This window comes from Rattus norvegicus, chromosome 2, assembly GCF_021556685.1.
Source record: "Rattus norvegicus strain SHRSP/BbbUtx chromosome 2, alternate assembly SHRSP_T2T, whole genome shotgun sequence".
NCBI lineage: Eukaryota > Metazoa > Chordata > Mammalia > Rodentia > Muridae > Rattus > Rattus norvegicus.
The window spans coordinates 197,714,923-197,734,769 of record NC_141535.1 but is presented as its reverse complement, the minus strand read 5'-3'; the positions used below and the strand labels follow the sequence as shown (position 1 = coordinate 197,734,769).

Genomic DNA, 19,847 nt, shown 5'->3' with positions numbered 1-19,847 from the left:
TTTGAAGGAATAAAAACTGTGGGATGTAAGCTTGAATGAGTCAGATTACAGATTCCCCTACCTCAGGAGGACTTGCCCTGACATTTTGGGAGGATTCCAAGGGAAGGGGAGGATGTACAAGAGGAGAGCTTTTCACATTATTTTCTCTACCTGCTGTTACGAATGAAACCAGCAACTGAGCAATACTTTCAAGCTGGATCTGGACTTCCCCAGTGTAGGTGCAGGGAAGGGGAGGTGTGGGGAAGGCCTGGTGCTCTCACCTCATCTCCTGGCCTGGCTGAGGGGTTGGCATCAGTGTTTCTGCTTTCCTGCTCCATCCCTGCTGGCTGCACAGTGTTTCTGTGTTGGGCTGTGTCCCGGCTCTCCCACTCAGCGCACACTGTGCTCATGGAGGGTTTCCCGTGGCAGGCACACTGAGTGCCAGGGCCATGTCTGTCCTCACCCAGGGAAGGGATTCAGGTTCCCCATAACCCATCTGACCATCCCTGCTTGTCTATCCAGCTGCCCTACTTAATCGATGGGTCACACAAGATCACCCAGAGCAATGCCATCCTGCGCTACCTTGGCCGGAAGCACAACCTGTGTGAGTGGGGCTGGCTGCAGGGTGGGGGACAGAAGCCATCCCTCTTGGCTTGGCTGGAGCAGGATGCTGGGAGTGGGTCTGTGCTGTGTGTGCTGCAGGTGGGGAGACAGAGGAGGAGAGGATTCGTGTGGACACTTTGGAGAACCAGGTCATGGACACCCGCATACATCTCATGATAGTTTGCCGCAGTCCTGACTTTGTGAGTGGCCAGTGGGTGGAGCAGACAGGGGTTTGCAGGAAGAGTTTAAAGCTTATGTTAATAGTCACGCTTGCTCTATTTAGTATTTGAACTTACCCATTCTGATTCTCCAAGCTTTCCATTTCAGCCAGCACACTCACCCAATTCTTATTAATAAACATCATTTTACATGATGAACACAAATCCTAACCACCAAATCTTATTAATAAACACTTTATATCAATGCCTAGAAATCTTTGGTATTGTTGTGACAGCCATGACTGGGCATTTGGTTCCAATATAATAAGCTAATACACTCAGAACTCTCTCCAGTTTTGGAATGGACCATCTTACCTAGTTGGTGCCTGTTCCTTGAGTACCCAGATTCAAACCAGAAGAAAATAAAATAAGCCTAATGTATTGTGAAATCCAGCCAACAGCTTTCTCAGAGCAGAGTCCCTGGTAGAAGAAAGTATCAGGGTCTCTTCCTGATTGGCAGCTCACGGTCAGCCTGAGAACCTTTGTCCACTCAGACATCAAACATGGTACAACTTTGCTCATGCTGCTCAAATATTTGATTGACCCTGCTCTGTGTCATTCCTCAGAATAACTCTGTCTCTTGTTAACTCCTTTGCTTCTCCAGTTCCACTGGACTTTCAGGTGAAGAACTTAGGAGTGACCCAAAAGTAGTCCTGGTTTGGATGTCAGTGGTGACAGATTCAGGGACAAGCATTCTCATCCAACCCCCCCATCACCTCTGAGTCCACTCTGCTACAGAGCCGGACTGTGGTTAATACAACAGGAACGCATTACATAGAAACCTGTGTACTGTCGCAGGCCCAGTATAGAAAGGAGGCTACTCTTCTGCACAACCCTATGACCCCAGCCTTTCTCTAGAACACCTGTGTCTGTGGGTTGTGGCAAGTGTTTTCTGTTTCAGGAGAAATGAAAGCCAGAGTTCTTGAAGGGCCTCCTAGGTCAGCTGAAGCTCTACTCCGAGTTCCTGGGGAAGCAGCCATGGTTTGCAGGGGACAAGGTAAAGAGGGTAACAGGTGGGGAGGAGGAGCTGCCACTCCTCCCAGGCTTCCGGATCCCACCTCGCTGCCCCTAACTTCCTGCAGATCACCTTTGCCGATTTCCTCGTCTATGATGTCCTTGATCAGCACCGAATGTTTGTACCCAAGTGCCTGGACGCCTTCCCAAACCTGATGGACTTCACTGTCTGCTTTGAGGTGACATCCTGATCCTGCTTCCTCTTGGATGCCCTACTTCCCTTCCCCCTTTCCAGGTTGTGTCACCAATCCTGAGGGTTAAAAGAAGAACGATGAGGATCTATTGAGCTCTGACTTTCTGCCAGGACCCATGTTCAGCCTCCTAGAACTGCGGACATCATTGCAACATGCAGGCGACCTGGATAGGATTAGCTGTCACACTGTAGATGAGGAGCCTGGGACTGGGGAGGGGGAGCAGCTTGCTCAGTATCCTAGCAGGCGTAGAGCTGTTCTGGGCTTCTGAATGCCTTCAGCTTCTAGAAGCAATGGACCTGAACCAGCAAGATGTTCTTCAGTGACAAGGTCCTAAGTGGGAAGTGGCCAGGAGATGAGAAAGATAGAAATAGTGGAGGTAAGCCTGGGGCTAACAGGTCTTACACAAGCTGTGTCTTAGGCTGAGGAAACTCATTGAGAGGGATAGCCATCTTACATACTTTTCTCCAGTGGAGAAATGGGATGCAGTCAGCTGAAAGCTAAGCAAGCGATGTTGCAAAAGGGAAACATAGAATATCTCAAGAACAACATAATCTGAGCACTCAGTGACCTTGGCACTGATAACCACAGCCCTGTACAGTGGCAAGAGCTAGATTTTCAGTATCAGAAGCCACACCTCAAGGCTCTGACCCCAGGCCATTATCAGCTCAACCAAGAATATCTCTGGTCTTAGAGAAGGAGCTGTTTTTCTTCCCCTTGCATCAGGGTCTCCGGAATACCTTGGATCAGCACAGCTCAAAAGACAGAATTCAGTGTTTACTGATTTGTTCAAAAAGGAAAGTCAAACCTTTGTACAGCCTGGGTTTCTGGTCCAGGACCTGTGTTTTGCCAAACATATGAAGAATGTGTTTGTCCCTGTAACCATACAGGAAGAGACAAAAGCCAACTGATTCACAAGACCAAGGCATACTCCATGGTCAGACCTGATCTGCAGAGGTGGCCACCCTTGCGTTGCAGTCTCCTCAGCCTTCTCTGCTTACACTCGGGATTGCTGAATCACTGGGTGGCACCTGGACTCTCTTCCAAGCCACACAAACAAGTTCTCAACTCTTGGATTTCTGGATCCTTGCTTCTTTTAATTGCAGGCACGCCATTGCAGCCAGCAGTTACAGCGCCCCCTGTGGGAGGCAGGAGGGAGTGCACAGAGAGCAGAGTGGCAGCCCCAGTGCTGGGCTGACCCTCTTAGCCATGGGAGAATGGGGAAGTTTCTTGACCTCTGGCACCTCAGCATCCCTGCCGATTGGTGTGATGGCGGGGCTGATTTTGCAGGGTGATTGGGTGTGTTTTCTCCCTCTGGACTTTAAAGTCTCTGGTGTGTTCCTAGAGTGGGCTTGCAGAGTTGAGGTCCTGGTTTCTCCTTCTCCCTTGCAGGGCCTGAAGAAGATCTCTGCCTATATGAAGACCAGCCACTTCCTTCCAAGTCCTGTGTACTTAAAACAGGTCACGTGGGGCAACAAGTAGGACCCTGCATGGAGGGCCGGTGATGGTAGGGAGGATCTGTCAGGGCTTCTGTGGTCCTGGACCATGCTTGGCTCCTCTCGCCCACTCTGTAATAATCTTCCTCTTCCATTCCTTTCTCCTGTATCAGGATTATTGTCTCCCTTCTACCGGCTTCTCACCAGATGGTCCTATGCTTTGCTTGGAGCAGCTTAATAGACACTATCCTCCTGACTCTTGCCTGAGAGATCAGCCTTGTCCAATCCCCAGTGAAGTCTGAACTGTACTCACTCTGGGTCTTGGCATATTGCCAATGGCTCAAAGACTGACTTCATTGACTTGTTGGAGTGGTGTTTGTTCCTTTGTTCACAGGAAGAGCTGGGTAACGAGACCATAATCGAGGGCTGGAGGGATGGGTCTCAGTCAAGCAGGGTCTAAGACCAAATATGGGCCTTGCTGTCCTCTGGTATTTCTGAGGCTGGGGTTCCTACAGGATGGTGCTCCTTCTGCACCAGGGCTCCTCATTCACCCTGCAGGATGCAAAACCTCCATTGGCCATGTATCGCCATGTGCCAGGCTTGGAAGAAAGGCTGGGCTGATGGGAGGAGGTGAGCAGGTCCTAGACTCAATATCTGTCCCCATCCGGAAGTCTTTTCTGGACCAAATGTGCACTTCGTCTCAAAGATGTTTCCCTATAGATCTTCCCACCACCTGTGGTTGCTCTTGTGAGTGTCCTTGTCCAGCTCAGTCATAGGCTCCTTTTAAGGATCACATATTGCTGAAGTTTTCATCTCTGATATGAATGGCAGTGTGTGGCATACTGTCAATGATCACAAAATTAAGACGATTTGCCCCCCGCCCCCCCCCCCCAGTCCTGCAAATTAGCAACCTGGAAATAACCATGGTTCCCCCCAAAGGCATAGAATGGGATACAGAAGCTATCCCATGTGGAGGTGGCATATTTAGCCACCCAAATGCGCTCTCTCATTTAAGCACTTAAGAGGCAGCAGTTGCCCCTGAGCACCCGGAGATGGGCAGGCCTACTTTCCTGGGTAGTGTGTGCAGGAGCGGTGAGCACAGTGCTGGGGGTGGTTCGTGTCACCCCACACACAAAAGAGCTAGACTCACTGAAGAAACATCCACTGAGCAGGATTCTCAATGGCAGACTGATCGTGGATTCTGGCCTTTGTCAAGCATTTCTTGTGAGACCTAAATGTAACTTGGAACATGTTGGAGGTGCCCCTGCTGGGCATTGTCCTTGTGCCAAATCTCAGCTGCTGCCTGATACAACAGTTAAGAAATAAGCGCTCCGGGGTTGGGGATTTAGCTCAGTGGCAAGGCCCTGGCTTCAGTCCCCAGGTCCGAAAAAAAGAAAAAAAGAAAGAAAGAAGTGCTCCTAGGCAGATGTGTGTGTCACCGTGAAATAAATTATTAATTAAAAGATAAAGCTTGTAAGATAAGAGTTCATCGAAGAGAAATGTTTACCTATCTGGTAAGATCAAAATCCTTTTAAGCCAACATTTATTAAATATTAACTTAAAAACGGATGAAATATCAGGGAAATGGGACTATGATAAAAGTCCAGAAGGTAGATACAAATATTAATTGAGAGGGAGGGAGGGAGGGAGGGAGAGAGAGAGAGAGAGAGAGAGAGAGAGAGAGAGAGAGAGAGAGACTGTGTGTACAAGTATGTGTGTGCATATGGAAATCAGAGGTTGACCACATGAGGTGTCTTCTTCAACTACTCCTTACGTTCCTTTTTTCCCTTGAGATTTTGTCTCACACTGAGCCTGAAGCTTACTTATTCAACTAAACTGTCTGGTTAGCAAGTCCTCAGATTCTTCCTGTCTCCTCAGCATTGAAAGTGACAGGTACACACTTCCTAGCCTGGTTTTACGCAGGTGCTGGGAATTGAACCCAGGTCATTGTGCTTGTACTGCATGCAAGCGGTATACAGGCTGAGCCATCTCCCCAGCCCTTCCTGGTCTTTTCTGGTTCCCGGGCTGGGCATCTGTAGAATCATAGCTAACACACAATGAGTGTCCGTGTCGCCATGAATGTGTTCCACACACTCATCAGAGAAATGTAAAAACCACATTGAGTATCTGCCACACACATGCAGGACTAGTCACTCTCAGTAGATAATGACAGGTAGCGATTGTATGGGAGAACTGGATTGCTTTTGCTTTGTCTCTGGCAATGGAAAACACTACAGCTCCCGTGGAAATTAGTCTGTTCCTTACGAAATAAGTAATATAGTTACTTATGTATCAATTCCTTTTCTATGTATATACTCAAGATAACTCAAAGTTAACATATATGGTGCATATATAACATATACACACATATAATTTATATGTGCCATGTATAGTGGGTTTAAATAGCTATATTGACTTTTTAAGGGAAAATTTCTCTCTTTAGCTATCAAGCTGGCCTGGAATTATCTAGGTAGCTCAGGCTGGCTCAGACTTGTAGCCCTCTTGCCTAAGACCCCTGGGTTCTTAGGATTACAGGTAAGTGCCCCAATGTCCAGTTCAAATACAGATATATATATTTTTAAATTTACTTTTATGTATGTGTGTTGGGGAGGGGGATGTTTATATGCCGCATGAGTGCAGGTACCTATAGAGACCAGTAGAGGGCATCAGACCCTGGAGCCAGAATTACAGGTGGTTATGAGCCATCAGAAGTGGATTCTGGGAACTAAACTCAGGTCCTCTGGGGACAGGAAGGGCTCCGAACCACTGAGGCTCCTCAAATATGTTTGAGTGTTCATGCTCAAAGACGTATTAGTCATATGAATAATATAAAGATTTAACCCAGGAACCCATTCACAAGTGAATGTAAAAAGAAAACGCTGGGTAGAAACACAGACGAATATTTTTCAGTGTTAAAGAGGGGAGTTATTTTGACCCATGATAAAACTGAGATGAAACTTGAGCCATTAAAACTGGTCAAAACAGGGGTTGGGACTGACCTCCTTTGGTGATGAAACAGCATGTGGAAGTGTTAGCTGAATCAGCCCTTTCCTCCCCAGCTTGCTTCTTGGTCATGGTGTTTGTGCAGGAATAGGAGCCCAAACTAAGACAGTAGATGTGCCTCTCACCATATAGAAAGTGCATTAATACTCCATCCCCTCCTGTCCTTTTTCTGTAAGGGGCAAGGAGTGGCAAAGTTAAAAAAAAAAAAAACAAATGAGGGGTTGGGGATTTAGCTCAGTGGCAGAGCGCTTGCCTAGCAAGCACAAGGCCCTGGGTTCGGTCCTCAGCTCCGAAAAAAAAAAAAAAAACTGGTCAAAACAACAACACAACAACTCACAAACACTTTACAACTTCGTTTATATGAACTATTTATTTCCCCCATAGCTCTGATAAAATACCAGACAGGACAACTTAAGGGTGAAAATATTTATTTCGGCTGACATTTTATGAAGTTCAGCTCCCAGTCCTTTGGTCCCATGTGTTTAGGCGGAATATCGTGGTGGTCAGAACACATGATAGAGGCTGTTTTTCACCTCTTGGTGGAGAAGAGGCAGAGAGTGTGACACACAGGAACTATAGACCAAGGAACTGTCCCCAGGCACCTCCCTCCTGCAGCTTTGTCTCATTCTTCCCAATGTTCTCCCACCCGGCGAGGGTGCCACCATCTCTACTCAAGTGTTCAGACTACAATCCTGTGGGGACACTCTATACTCAAGCTGTAACACGTGAGTACGGCAGATACCACAGAGGCAGTGGTTTCTGGAGGCTGGAGGGAAAGGTGAACTGACAAGGCCTCCAGTGTCACAAAAGGGAAAGGTGAGTGGGGACAGCCGCCACCATTAATGTGTGAAGCAATACCAAACTGACACAAGGTCAAGTGTGGCACTACAGAATTCACCACAGTAAATATAGCAAACAAACAAGAAAGAAAACAAAGAACAGTAGGTGGCTCTACCGTCCCCATCTCCAATTCAGCTCAAAAGGGCAAACTACTGTGAAGTTACTTTAGATTTGAAATTTTTTAAGTGCGATTACAAAAGAAGGGAGTCGTGAGCAACTTCACCCTTCTGTCCTGGAGAGGAGAAAATAAAGAAGGTGACTGCAGATGAAAAAGAGCCCTGAACACTGCGCTCAGAAGAGGGGAAAACGTCCCCTGGAGGGCCTCAGCTGTGTACACAGACGTAGGCAACTCCAGGGGGCTCCCTCCATTCACTGTGCTTCTTGCCTCTAGAGTGGGGGAAGGGGCAGGCTCTCTTTAAGAAAAACAAAAACAAAAAACCAAACAAACCTGTTTGCATCGGAGTTGGTTCTGTCAGTCTGTCAGTCTGTCATTACTTACTGTTCATTACACTTCTTTGCCCAGTTTCCCCTCTTTTTCTAGGGTGAGTGGACTAGGATTTAACTCAAAGAGACACTGATCTAGAAAACAGTTCATCTCATGGGGAGAGTCCAGGAGACAGAACATCTCTGGTCCATGGAGTCTTTCAGGGTTCTGGCCTCCTTCCTCCTTCTTAGGTTTTTAGGTACAGGAGGAGAGGTGGAGCACTGAGTCTAGTTGACCTGGAGGCAAGAGTTTTGTTAACCATTGGCAGGCGGTATAGCACAGTGGGGTCTGAAGGAGGACGCTTCAGGCTCCTCTAGGGAAAGCAGAGCCTGTTTCTTTAAGATCCCTTGTGAGGGGAGTAGAGAGGAAGGGCTGTATCCAAGGTCGGCTGATATCTTTAAGCTAAGATAACTAGACTAAAAGGCACTATGTTTTCTTGTATTTCTGGCTTAAACAAGTGTTTGGAAAAGCTTGAGGACATTTTTGGATAAGGGCTTCTGAAAGAACAAAGGGCCTGTTAGTACACAATAGACAGTGGTCACTTGTCTTAGATGTAGTCCTCCATTTAGGGCTTCGTCACCCCACCCAGAGGGGCCCTTTACCAGGCAGGAGAAGACAAGCTTCCTGCCTACTCTCCTGTCCTTAGAAGGAGCTGTGTCTCAGGTATGAGAGAGAGAGAGAGAGAGAGAGAGAGAGAGAGAGAGAGAGAGAGAGAGACAGACCAAGGCATGAAGTTCCCACCACGCACACAGGGCAGAACGGCATCTGTCAAGGCCAATCACATCTTATTGGTGAGGTACAGTGTGTGGCATAATCAGGCACAAGGTCACCTAGAATAGTATCATCCTGGGCAACATTGCCCCTTAGCTCCGCCTGTGTGAGGGGATGGCTGCAAGTTGGGAATGGAGTGAGGACTGGACAGAGGCCATCACCTGAACTTATTAGACAAAATATACTGAGTATCAGTCATTGTGTGGACAGGAAGACATTCTGAAGAACCATGTTACGACTCTCCAGTCAGGTGCTGAGAACCTGTTTAGCTCAGACTTTCTGCACCATCTCTCGCCCCCTGCTGGACAGGGCCAGGCACAGTTTCGATTGTCTACACAGGCTCTGTGTCTCCCTGCCAACTTGTTGAAGCGACTTACAATCCAGTTTATTCCAGGTGCTGGCACCAGGGTCTCTCATAGCGCACAACTGCATTGAATGAACTTTCTTATTCCGGACCCATCAATGTCAGAATAGAGTGGACTCTCCCCAGAGTGGGCCTTCAGCTCCCAGAGAGTAGTGTCTGGGTCTAGAACTCTCGACTGCCTGTGGCCTGTGCCATGGGCTTCATCCAGCTGGGTTGGATCATCTCTGTGCCTCTGGGATGAGCAGGCTCAGCTGAGGAGGAAGAGTAGCTCAGGATGAAAGCGGGACATGGAACCCTTGACTTAACCTCTGCCCACCTGTGCCTGGTCCTGTCTGTTCATAGCCACCAACGAGTTTCTAACAGAAGCCCATGGGCAGCCAGAGGGTGTCTGCTTCACTCCCTTCTCCCTCTTAGCCTCCATCACTCTCCAACTTCACAAAAATTGCCAAGTATTTGCCTATTCCTCCGCCTTCTCACTGAGCTGAATTTTGACTCCCTGTCGCTGAGCCCTGGTTTATATATATGTGTTCCTGTGAACACACATGTATACACATGCATGTGAAAGTTAGAGGCTGGCACTTGGTGTCTTTATCAATCGCTTTGTATGTAGTTTTTGAGACTGCTCTCTCACTGAACATGGAGTCTGTTGAGTCTGTTGGACTGGCAGCCAGGAACCCCGCTGGAGCCGTATGCCTCCACTCCCCAGCTCTGGGTTTTATAAGTTTCTAACACCATGATAAACTTTTTCACATGAGTTGCATTGATGTCTTAATGTTGGTCTGGCCAATACTTGCCAAATGTGGCCATCCTGCCCCCTTCCCCTTGGGTCTGTTTTAAATTCATTTATCACTGAAGCTAAGAATCTGGAAAAGGGAAACTTGGCTCTCTGACGTTGGTAGGAGTTTTGTCTGTGAGTTTTAACCACAGGTGCCATGATGGACACTGAGTCACTCTCTTATACCCAGATACACAGTCAGGAGCTGGGGCCAGGGCTGAAATCAGTGAGCTAGACAGCCGAGAGTTTGCCTCTCAGGTACTTGGTCCTCTGCAGAATCCTCCAAGGTCCTTTCTGGACAGCATCTGTTGTCTCTCAGAACCAGAGGTATTTGGTCCCTCTAGGCCACTGTGCTGTTAAGTTCAGGGTCCTGTCTGTGATGGTGGGACCCTTTCAATTTCATAAGGCCTGCGTGTTTGCCTCTTGGATTTAGCTCACAAATATGGCCGAAGTGCTAATTAATTTATATGGTCACTACCTTGATGACCCACGGGCTGGGTCCCTCTCCTATAGGTTCATACAATTGAGTGCTTAGTCCTCAGTTGGTGAAACTGTTTGGGAAGGATTAGGAGGTGTGGCCTTGTTGGAGGAGGTGTGTTACTGGGGGTAGACTTTGAGATTTGAAAAACATATGCCATTCCCAGTTAGGTCCCTCTCCTCCCACCGCTGCCTCCTGCTGGTGGATAAAATATAAGCTCTCAGCTACTGCCTATTACCATGCCTGCCTGCTTCTCTGCTGGTCATGGAGTCACCCTCTAAAACTGTAAACCCTTATTAACCCCTCTCTTCTGTAAGTTGCCTTGATCATGGTGTTTGTCACAGCAATCAGAAAGGAACTGAGACAGCCCCAGGTCCCCCAAGAGAAACACAGAGACTGCTTGCTCTTCTGTTTGTCCCTGTCCTGGGTCGCTCCCATTCTCCTGCTCCTGTACCCCCAGGTTGTATGGACAATGAAGTCCAGTTTGTCAGACTGGCAGAGTCCTTTCTTCCAGTGGTGAGTACAAGAACAGACTCCCAGGTGGAGACAGTGCTTTTTTATTCATTTATTGAGATCCGAGCCTCCCTGCATGACAGACTCCCAGAGTGCAGGTGTGAAAAACCAATCTACCAGGAGGAAAGGAGATGGGTAGAACAGGTCCTCTCTGGCCTGTCTCCAGGGATACTGCCGACTTCTTGAGGATCCAGCAGGGGGCAGATGAAAGCAGGCCTGCCAATCAATCACTGCCTTCGGTATCGGAAAGCTCAGACCCGCCTTCTGACGATAGCTCCTGGGATGATTGGCTTTTACAGTCACAGTGGGTTGGGCTTTATGGTTCCAGGGTTGGTTCCTTTCTGGCTAGCCAGAGCAGCTCCGGAACTACTCTCAGACTCATCAGCTGAGCGTTGCTATCTCGGAGCAGAGTCTTTCCTGACAGTGGCCTGACTGTACAGTCTTCGAGGCTGGATAGGAATCATGCCCGTGACTCTTGGTTATTGGGATATCCGCGGAGTGAGTGAAAGGCTGGGCTACTAGGTGGGAAGGACCCAGGGTCAGAACACAGGAGGAGGAAGATTTTCCGTGAGGTTTTCCTTGAGCCCCCCTACCTGTGTCTGTCAGAAGGACTCTCAGTCCAAATTCTCCCCTTGCCTTTCTCCCTCTCCTCCACCTCGCTTCCTCTCTTTTTAGTAAAAGGTGGAAAAAGCTTCCCTAGAGGAGGTGAAGGATCTCACTAACTGTGACTTTTGTTACCCGCTATCTCCCGCAGTTGGGTCACGCCATCCGGCTGCTCCTGGAATACACAGAAACAAGCTATGAGGAGAAGAGATACGCCATGGGCGACGGTAATGCCATTCATTCTGGTCACACTCCTCCCTAACTTCTGTCCACTGGTGCCCAGCATCTTCTACCTAGTTCTCTGTCTCTTAGCTCTGTGGATCTCCTTCAAATGAACCCAGAGCTTAGATCTTCCAGAAATTTCCTTGAGGGTGCAGCTTTGATTTTCAATATAGAATCATGGTTATGACATGCTGGTCCTTTTCTGACTATAATTGGGTGAGGTTTGCCCACTACAGGCCTAGTGCTTCTGTAAGCCTCAATCATGAAAGGCCTATAGCCATTAGAGTGCTATTCACAGGTGCGGCCTTGATTTGAAAGGCTTACTGGATCAGACTGCATGTTCCTGCACAAGGGCTCCTGCCCTTGACTTCTTGGGAGGGTTCTGGGGAAGGAGGCTTAGACATGGTGATTCCTTTTCACTTCCTATTGTCCACCACAGCTCCCGACTATGACAGAAGCCAGTGGCTGGATGACAAATTCAAGCTGGATCTGGACTTCCCCAATGTAGGTGCAGGGAAGGGGAGGTTTGGGGAAGGCCTAGTGCTCTCACCTCATCTCCTGGCCTGGCTGAGGGGTTGGCATCAGTGTTTCTGCTTTCCTGCTCCATCCCTGCTGGCTGCACAGTGTTTCTGTGTTGGGCTGTGTCCCGGCTCTCCCACTCAGTGCACACCGTGCTCATGGAGGGTTTCCCGTGGCAGGCACACTGAGTGCCAGGGCCATGTCTGTCCTCACCCAGGGAAGGGATTCAGGTACCCCATAACCCATCTGACCATCCCTGCTTGCCTATCCAGCTGCCCTACTTAATTGATGGGTCACACAAGGTCACCCAGAGCAATGCCATCCTGCGCTACCTTGGCCGGAAGCACAACCTGTGTGAGTGGGGCTGGCTGCAGGGTGGGGGGCAGAAGCTATCCTTCTTGGCTTGACTGGAGCAGAATGCTGAGAGTCGGTCTGTGTTGGGTGTGCTGCAGGTGGGGAGACAGAGGAGGAGAGGATTCGTGTGGACATTTTGGAGAAACAGGTCATGGACACCCGCATTCAGATGGGCACACTCTGCTACAGCCCTGACTTCGTGAGTCCCCACTGTGTGGTATAGGCAGGGTTTGACGAAGGAGTCAAGGAAGGGGCTGTGTTTGTATTCACACCTGTCATCTTTGGAATTTGAACCCGCCCACACTGATTTATCAAGCTCCCCTATCCAGCCAACACTTCTGCTCCCCACACCCCCATTTTGTTGACAAGTAAAACACACCAATTCCGAGAAGTTTTGAGACACTGTCATGATATCAATGGTTGCAAATTCATTCCAACATAGCAAATTCATGTGTTCAATTCTTTTCCACTTTGACCTTGACCACCTTGTCCCCGGGGTTGACAGATGAAAGCCAGAGGGGAAAAGATCATGGGTGTTTAGAAATCTACCCAACAGGTTTCTCAGAGCTGATTTCTTAGTAGCAGCAAAACTCAGGGTATCTTGCTGGAGTTCACAGTCAGCTGGAGAGACACCATCTCTACGCTTATCAACTGTGTTCACCCTACTCCAGTTCTGTTCTCGTGCTTTGTAATTGCTCCTTGGAATCGCTTTGTCTCTTCTCTAGAGATTGTTTAATACTCGCCTTTCCTTCTGCTAGACTGCCCTGTACAGACCCTACTAGCGAACCCGGAAGGCAGCCGTGGGCTAGACATCAGTCATGACAGAGTCAGGGACAGAGTGGCATTTCCATCTAACTGCCAGGCACCCCTGAGAGAGGAAGCCTGCTACCAAGCAGGAGTCTAATTATTAAAGTGGTGAAGCATTAAATGGTCCAGGCCCAGAATTAGGAAGGTGCCCGCTCCTTTGCATAGCCTGGTGAAGCCACACTTTCTCCCAGGAGACCAGTAATGAGGGTTGTGCCAGCTGTTTTTCTGCTTCAGGAGAAACGGAAGCCTGAGTTCTTGAAGGGCCTCCCAGATCAGCTGAAGCTCTACTCCGAGTTCCTGGGGAAGCAGCCATGGTTTGCAGGGGACAAGGTAAAGAGGGTAACAGGTGGGGAGGAGGAGCTGCCACCCTTCCTGGGCTTCTGGATTCCCACCTCACTGCCCCTCACTTCCTGCAGATCACCTTTGCAGATTTCCTTGTCTATGATGTCCTTGACCAGCACCGAATGTTTGAACCCAAGTGCCTGGACGCCTTCCCAAACCTGATGGACTTCGTGGTCCACTTTGAGGTGATGCCCTGATCCCTGTTCCCTCTTGGATATCCTTCCCTTCCCCCTTTTCAGGTCGTGTCACCAATCCTGAGGGCTAAAAGAAGAACGATGAGGATCTATTGAGCTCTGACTTTCTGCCAGGACCCGTGTTCAGCCTCCTAGGTCTGCTGAGTTGATTTATCATTACCTTCAGGCGACCTGGATAGGATTAGCTGTCACACTGTAAGATAAGGAGCCTGAGACTGGGGAGGGGGAGCAGCTTGCTCAGTATCCTAGCAGGCGTAGAGCTGTTCTGGGCTTCTGAATGCCTTCAGCTTCTAGAAGCAACATTCAGTGTCTCTTCCCAACTTGTGCCAAAAAGTAAGTAAGAACTTTGTACAGCTTGGGTTTCGGGCCCAGGACCTGTGGTATGCAGAACACGGGAAGAATGGGTTTCCTCAACCATTAGGCTGAGAGAAAGGCAGACTGATGCGCAGGACCAAGACATACTCCACGGCCATATTAGATTGGTGCAGTCATTCATGTTGCTGCCCTGTGAAGTACTGTGACTCAGGGCTGTTCCCATGGAAGACTTCATCTTAAGTTCATTTGGTGGGTGTACTCTTTCTGCCCTCTCTTCCTCTGTCTCTCATTGTGTCCCTCTATGAAACGAGGTCATATTTTATCCTTATTGAGATGCTTTGGAATTTCCCTCCATATCGGGCCCAGCAGGACATGTAAAGATGTCCCTCCATCCTGGGACGGAGTGAAGCTGGTAGCAGGAGGCTCAACAGACCATGAGACGCATGTGATATTAATGACTGCCTGGCCCACACCTCACAGTTAACCACAGGCCGCACTGAACTCTCTGGTTTGACACCAACAAGATGTAGTTTTTTCATACTTGTATGTTGGAGGCGTTGCTATAGCAACAGATCACGGCCCACTTGACATGAAGGGACGCGCATCTTCTTTAGTTCCCATGTTCCCATCACCGAGGTTGTAGCCTGCAGGCTCTTGTTCTGAGCACCGATGGGTGTGGCTTGCTGGGGACTGGTAACAGGCTCTCTGTTGATCTTTAGACATGACCTGTGCACTCTCCGATGAGGTGTCCTGTATCACGCTCCACTGCATCAGAGCTAGAGATGAGGTTGGTTGGGGCTCAGTGGGATTGTGCTCAGCTCAAGTGGAGACGTGTAAGCTTCAGGTGAGCAGCCAGAGCTGGCCACCCTTGCGTTGCAGTCTCCTCAGCCTTCTCTGCTTACACTCGGGATTGCTGAATCACTGGGTGGCACCTGGACTCTCTTCCAAGCCACACAAACAAGTTCTCAACTCTTGGATTTCTGGATCCTTGCTTCTTTTAATTGCAGGCACGCCATTGCAGCCAGCAGTTACAGCGCCCCCTGTGGGAGGCAGGAGGGAGTGCACAGAGAGCAGAGTGGCAGCCCCAGTGCTGGGCTGACCCTCTTAGCCATGGGAGAATGGGGAAGTTTCTTGACCTCTGGCACCTCAGCATCCCTGCCGATTGGTGTGATGGCGGGGCTGATTTTGCAGGGTGGTTGGGTGTGTTTTCTCCCTCTGGACTTTAAAGTCTCTGGTGTGTTCCTAGAGTGGGCTTGCAGAGTTGAGGTCCTGGTTTCTCCTTCTCCCTTGCAGGGCCTGAAGAAGATCTCTGCCTATATGAAGACCAGCCGCTTCCTTCCAAGTCCTGTGTACTTAAAACAGGCCACGTGGGGCAACAAGTAGGACCCTGCATGGAGGGCCGGTGATGGTAGGGAGGATCTGTCGGCGCCCCTATCGCCCTGGACACTGACTGGGTCACGGCTAGCTTCCAGTAACTGCTCTACATCAGTCTTCCCATTTTTTTCTGTCTTTTCATTCTTTCCCTCTACAAGACCTCCTTGTTCCCCCCTTTGACTCAAGCCTCCAGTGTCAGCTCCCTGTCCTCAGCAAAGTCCTTTTCTCCCCTTGTCTCTTTCTGTCATGTTTCTAACCGTTCTTTCACTGAGCTTTGAGCACCTTAACCTGAAGACCCATTCTCCCCGGAAGGCAGGCTCGGCCTCCAGAGTGGGATGGTCTAGCGTTGTTTGCTCTCTAATAAAGTATTACCCACACTTGCCCTGTGTCCTGTCTTATTGCCTGTAATCTCAGCAGTGACTAAGGTGATGTGACTGGGTGGTCTTTGTTCTGTGATTCACAAGGATGACTAGGCGATAGGGACACGGAGTCGGGGTGGGAGTGGGCTCTCAGGTAGTCAGGATGTCTGATCATGCAGGGCTGGAAACATGGCGGATCTATTAAGAGCACTTCCTTTCTTGTATAAGGCCTGGATTTGGTTCCCACTACCCACATGGTGGCTCACAATGAGTCTGTAATCCCAGCTCCAGGGAATCTGATGCCTGCTTGGGCTGTCACACACACACACACACACACACACACACACACACACACACACACACACACGTAAATCTTTTTAAAAAGAAAGAGATTATCAGGCTGGTGAGATGGCTCAGTGGTGAAGAGTCACTCTTCCAGAGGTCCTGAGTTCAAGTCCCCGCAACCACATGGTGGCTCACAACCATCTGTAATGAGATCTGATGCCCACCTCTGGTCTGAAGACAGCTACAGTGTACTTATATATAATAAATAAATAAATATATTTTAAAAAGAGGTTATGATGTGCCCTGACGGTGTCCACCTGGGGTTCTTATAGGAAGGTACGCCTTCTGTACCAGTATTTCTCAGTCGTCATCCTGCAGCATGCATGTGGTTCCGCCATTGGCTATGCTCACCTGAGTCTCGCTTCAGAGGGGTGCTAGGCAGATGGGCAGAGGGTGAACAGTCAGTCATCAGGCTCTATGTGTACCCTCATGTGGAAGTCATCTGTCTTTCCAAGATGTTTTCCTAGAAACTTTTCTTTCTCTTGGTGATTCTGTTGTGGGAATCTTCAAAAACAAACAAACAATAAAAAAATCCTTAATCATCAGCTCGTCGAGGGAGGCTCCTGGCCTTGCTGATACATATGGCAGTGTCTAGCGTGTTAAAGTTTGAGAAATTGTGAACATCTGCTTTTAGAGATGCTCGCGCTAATGTTTGGTTTAGTCCTTTGTGCAGGTCAAACCATGGACATAAGCATGGTTTCTGAGAAAACAGAGATTTTCCATGTGGAGATGTTGCAGTCTGACCCAGAAGCCCTCTCTTATCTAAGCACTAAGGAGGTGCAGCTGCCCCTGAGTGGCTGGAGGTGGGCAGGTCTACTTTCCTAAGCCCCAGAGCAGCAGTGTGTGATTAGAGGTGCTGTCAGGTCACTCACAGAGGAGCTAGATTCACTGAAGACACGTCCTTTGATGGAGGCTAGATCGTGGATTCTGGCCTTTGTCAAGCACTTCTTGTGAGACCTACCTGTAACTTGGAACATGTCAGAGGATGGCCCTGCTGGGCATTGTCCTTGTGCCAAGTCTGATACAGCAGTTAAGAAATAAGCGCTCCTAGGCAGATGTGAGGGTCACTGTGAAATAGGTGATTAATTAAAAGGTAGAGTTTATAAGAGCTCATTGAAGAGAGATGCTTATTAATCTAGTAAGATCAAAATCCTTTATGCTGACCTTTATTAAACACCATCTTAAACAGAGATGCAACAAAAACATCAGGAAAAAGATAAGTTAATAGAAGTATAAAAAGGTTAAGTAGACAGAAATATTAACCCATATTAATATTACTATCAGTGTATATCAGAAGTTAGAAAATGTTTTCCAATAGTTCCTAGCTGTGTCCGAGTGCGTGAGCATGTACCTGCATGTGCATGGGTGTGTGTGTGTGCCTGTGTTTGCCAGCATGTGGAAGTCAATGGTTGCTATTAGGTATCTTCCCAAGCTCGATCTCTCTCTTACTTTTAGAAACAAGATCTCTCACTAAGCCAGGCTCTCGTTGGTTTGGCTAGGCTGTCTATAGAACAAGTTCAGAGAGTTTCCATCTCCCCAGCTCCGGGATTATAAATGCATATCACAGCCCTTGGTTTGACCTGTGCAAAGGACTAAACTCATGCCTGTGCTTGCATGGCACACAAGTAGTCTACAGACAGAGTCACATCCCCATCCTCTCCTGGATCTTTTCGCTACCCCTGCTGGCTGTCCAACTCTACACAATGAATCCAGTCTGCTATGTTCTATAGAACACACCTATACACACAGGTCACTGTGCCAAGGAGAAGACTAAATAACTCCAACCTGGGCAAGAACTTGAGTAGACATTTTTTTCTAGAGGAGATGTACAATGGTAAATAAGCACATAAGAGTTGCCCAAAAGCACTAATCATTGGAATCTCAATACAATCTCATACATCAGATTACCCACTGTCAAGTAGCAAGTGATGGATGACTCCATTAGGTGGAATGACTGGAAGACCTTGTCTTGTTCCTAGTAATATAAAATGCTACAGCCGCTGTGAAAATTAGACTGTTAGAAATCAGTTCCAAAGACGGAAGAGAAGAAGGAGGAGGAGGAGGAGGAGGGGGAGGAGGGGGAGGAGGAGGGGGAGGAGGGGGAGGAGGAGGGGGAGGAGGGGGAGGAGGAGGAGCAGCAGCAGCAGCAACAACAACAGCAACAACAACAACAACAACAACGTGACATAGCAATTCCTTTTCTGGGTTTATATTTGAAGTAATTTGAAGTTCATGAACACACACACACACATATACATATATGTTATGTGTGTATGTATATATGTGCGTGTGGGCACATGTGCTTAGGCAGAATATTGTGATTGTCAGGGGTGTGGCAGAGACTGATTTCACTTCTTGATAGCTCAGAGGCAGAGAATGTGACATGAGGGGGCCCCAGGCTATACATCTGCAGGGACCTGTCCCCAGTTCATCTTCTCTCGTGGGGAGAGTCCAGGGGATTGGGCAGCCCTAGTGAGTCTTTCAGGGTCTCAGCCTTGGTCCATCTGTGGCTCCTCCACTCACTAGGGTGCTTCTTCTTTGTTGGGTTCTAGGGTTTGCGAGGAGAAGGGGGCTTAAGAGAGAAGTATTGAGTCAAATTAACCTTCAGGCAAAAGCCTTATCAACACCCGAGGGAAGGGAGGAGACAGTGGGGTTTGTTCTTTAAGTTCCCCCATGAGAACAACTGGGAGGAGAAGGGTATGATAGGAGAAAGTGGGTTTAAGGTCAGCTGGTACCACCCAACTAAACTAAATGGGACTGTGCAGTTCTGTATTTCTTTTTGAAAAGTCCCAAGGACATTTCTGGATAAGGGCTTTTGGAAGAACAGAGGGCATAGTTAATTTGCGATAGGAAAGTGGTTACTTGCAGCGCTCTGTTTAGGACTACGCTATCTGGAAGGGCCCTTGTGGGAGGGAGAGACAGGTTCCTGCCCATGTGCTCTGCCTCATGCTCTTGTCCTTAGATAAAGTCATAATTCAGGTATGGAAAGGAGGGAGGGAGGGAGAGAAAACAAGCGAAAACCAAGGCAGGAGGTTCCTCTATGCAGCTGAGGGAAAGGTCGTCGAGGTACAGTTTGCTATGGCACTCACAAGATCATCTAAAATGGTGTAATCTTTTTTTAAGGTTTATTTATTTGTTTGTTTATTTTAAGCATACTGTAGCTGTCTTCAGACACATCAGAAGAGGGCATTAGATCTCATTACAAATGGTTATAAGCCACCGTGTGGATGCTGGGATTTGAACTTAGGACCTCTGGAAGAACAGTCTTAACCATGGAGCCATCTCTCCAGCCCCAAATGGTGCCATCTTGTGCTACAGTGTACCAAGGATAGTATGTGTGATTGGGCTGATGGCAGGTTGTGGGAGACTGTGGCCAAACCCTGGGTTTATCTGAGGTAAAGAACTAAATGTTTGTTATTATTGTGTGGGCCGCACATGTGTGAGCTTAAGCTGAAATAGCAAAACAGCTGTCTCACACCTGAGATTCTGAGAATCCAGTGGTTGCTCAGTCCATGGTTCATGGTCCAGTGTTGGAAACGTGGAAATGTTGGTTCTGACGTCAGTGAAGAAATCAGTGGCAGAAGCATGGAGGAACTACACCTCTGTATGCATTCCAGTCACAAGAGGACCGATTTTCTTCTCAAATGGGTGTTTCCTCTCTGAATCTCTTTCCACAATTTATTCCTAAACCTGGTGCTTGGGTCAAATGAATCAAATGAACATTTCCACAAGCGAATAGAGTTA

At 48.3% G+C, this 19,847-nt stretch overlaps 1 protein-coding gene and 1 pseudogene across 2 annotated transcripts; both read left to right on the top strand.

The window, feature by feature from the left end:
* Positions 1-112: 112 nt before the first annotated feature.
* On the top strand, positions 113-4,820 carry Gstm3l1 (glutathione S-transferase mu 3 like 1; annotated as a pseudogene). The gene is made up of 6 exons (XR_015675561.1): positions 113-214; positions 502-583; positions 682-782; positions 1,702-1,797; positions 1,883-1,993; positions 3,398-4,820. The product of XR_015675561.1 is annotated as a glutathione S-transferase mu 3 like 1 (transcript).
* A 6,200-nt stretch (positions 4,821-11,020) lies between these two features.
* Positions 11,021-15,779, top strand: Gstm6 (glutathione S-transferase, mu 6). The gene is given in 8 exon segments (NM_001109192.1): positions 11,021-11,167; positions 11,424-11,499; positions 11,934-11,998; positions 12,286-12,367; positions 12,466-12,566; positions 13,409-13,504; positions 13,591-13,701; positions 15,319-15,779. Coding segments are annotated over 8 exon segments (657 nt in total). The 5' UTR covers positions 11,021-11,131; the 3' UTR covers positions 15,409-15,779.
* The last annotated feature ends 4,068 nt before the right edge of the window (positions 15,780-19,847 follow it).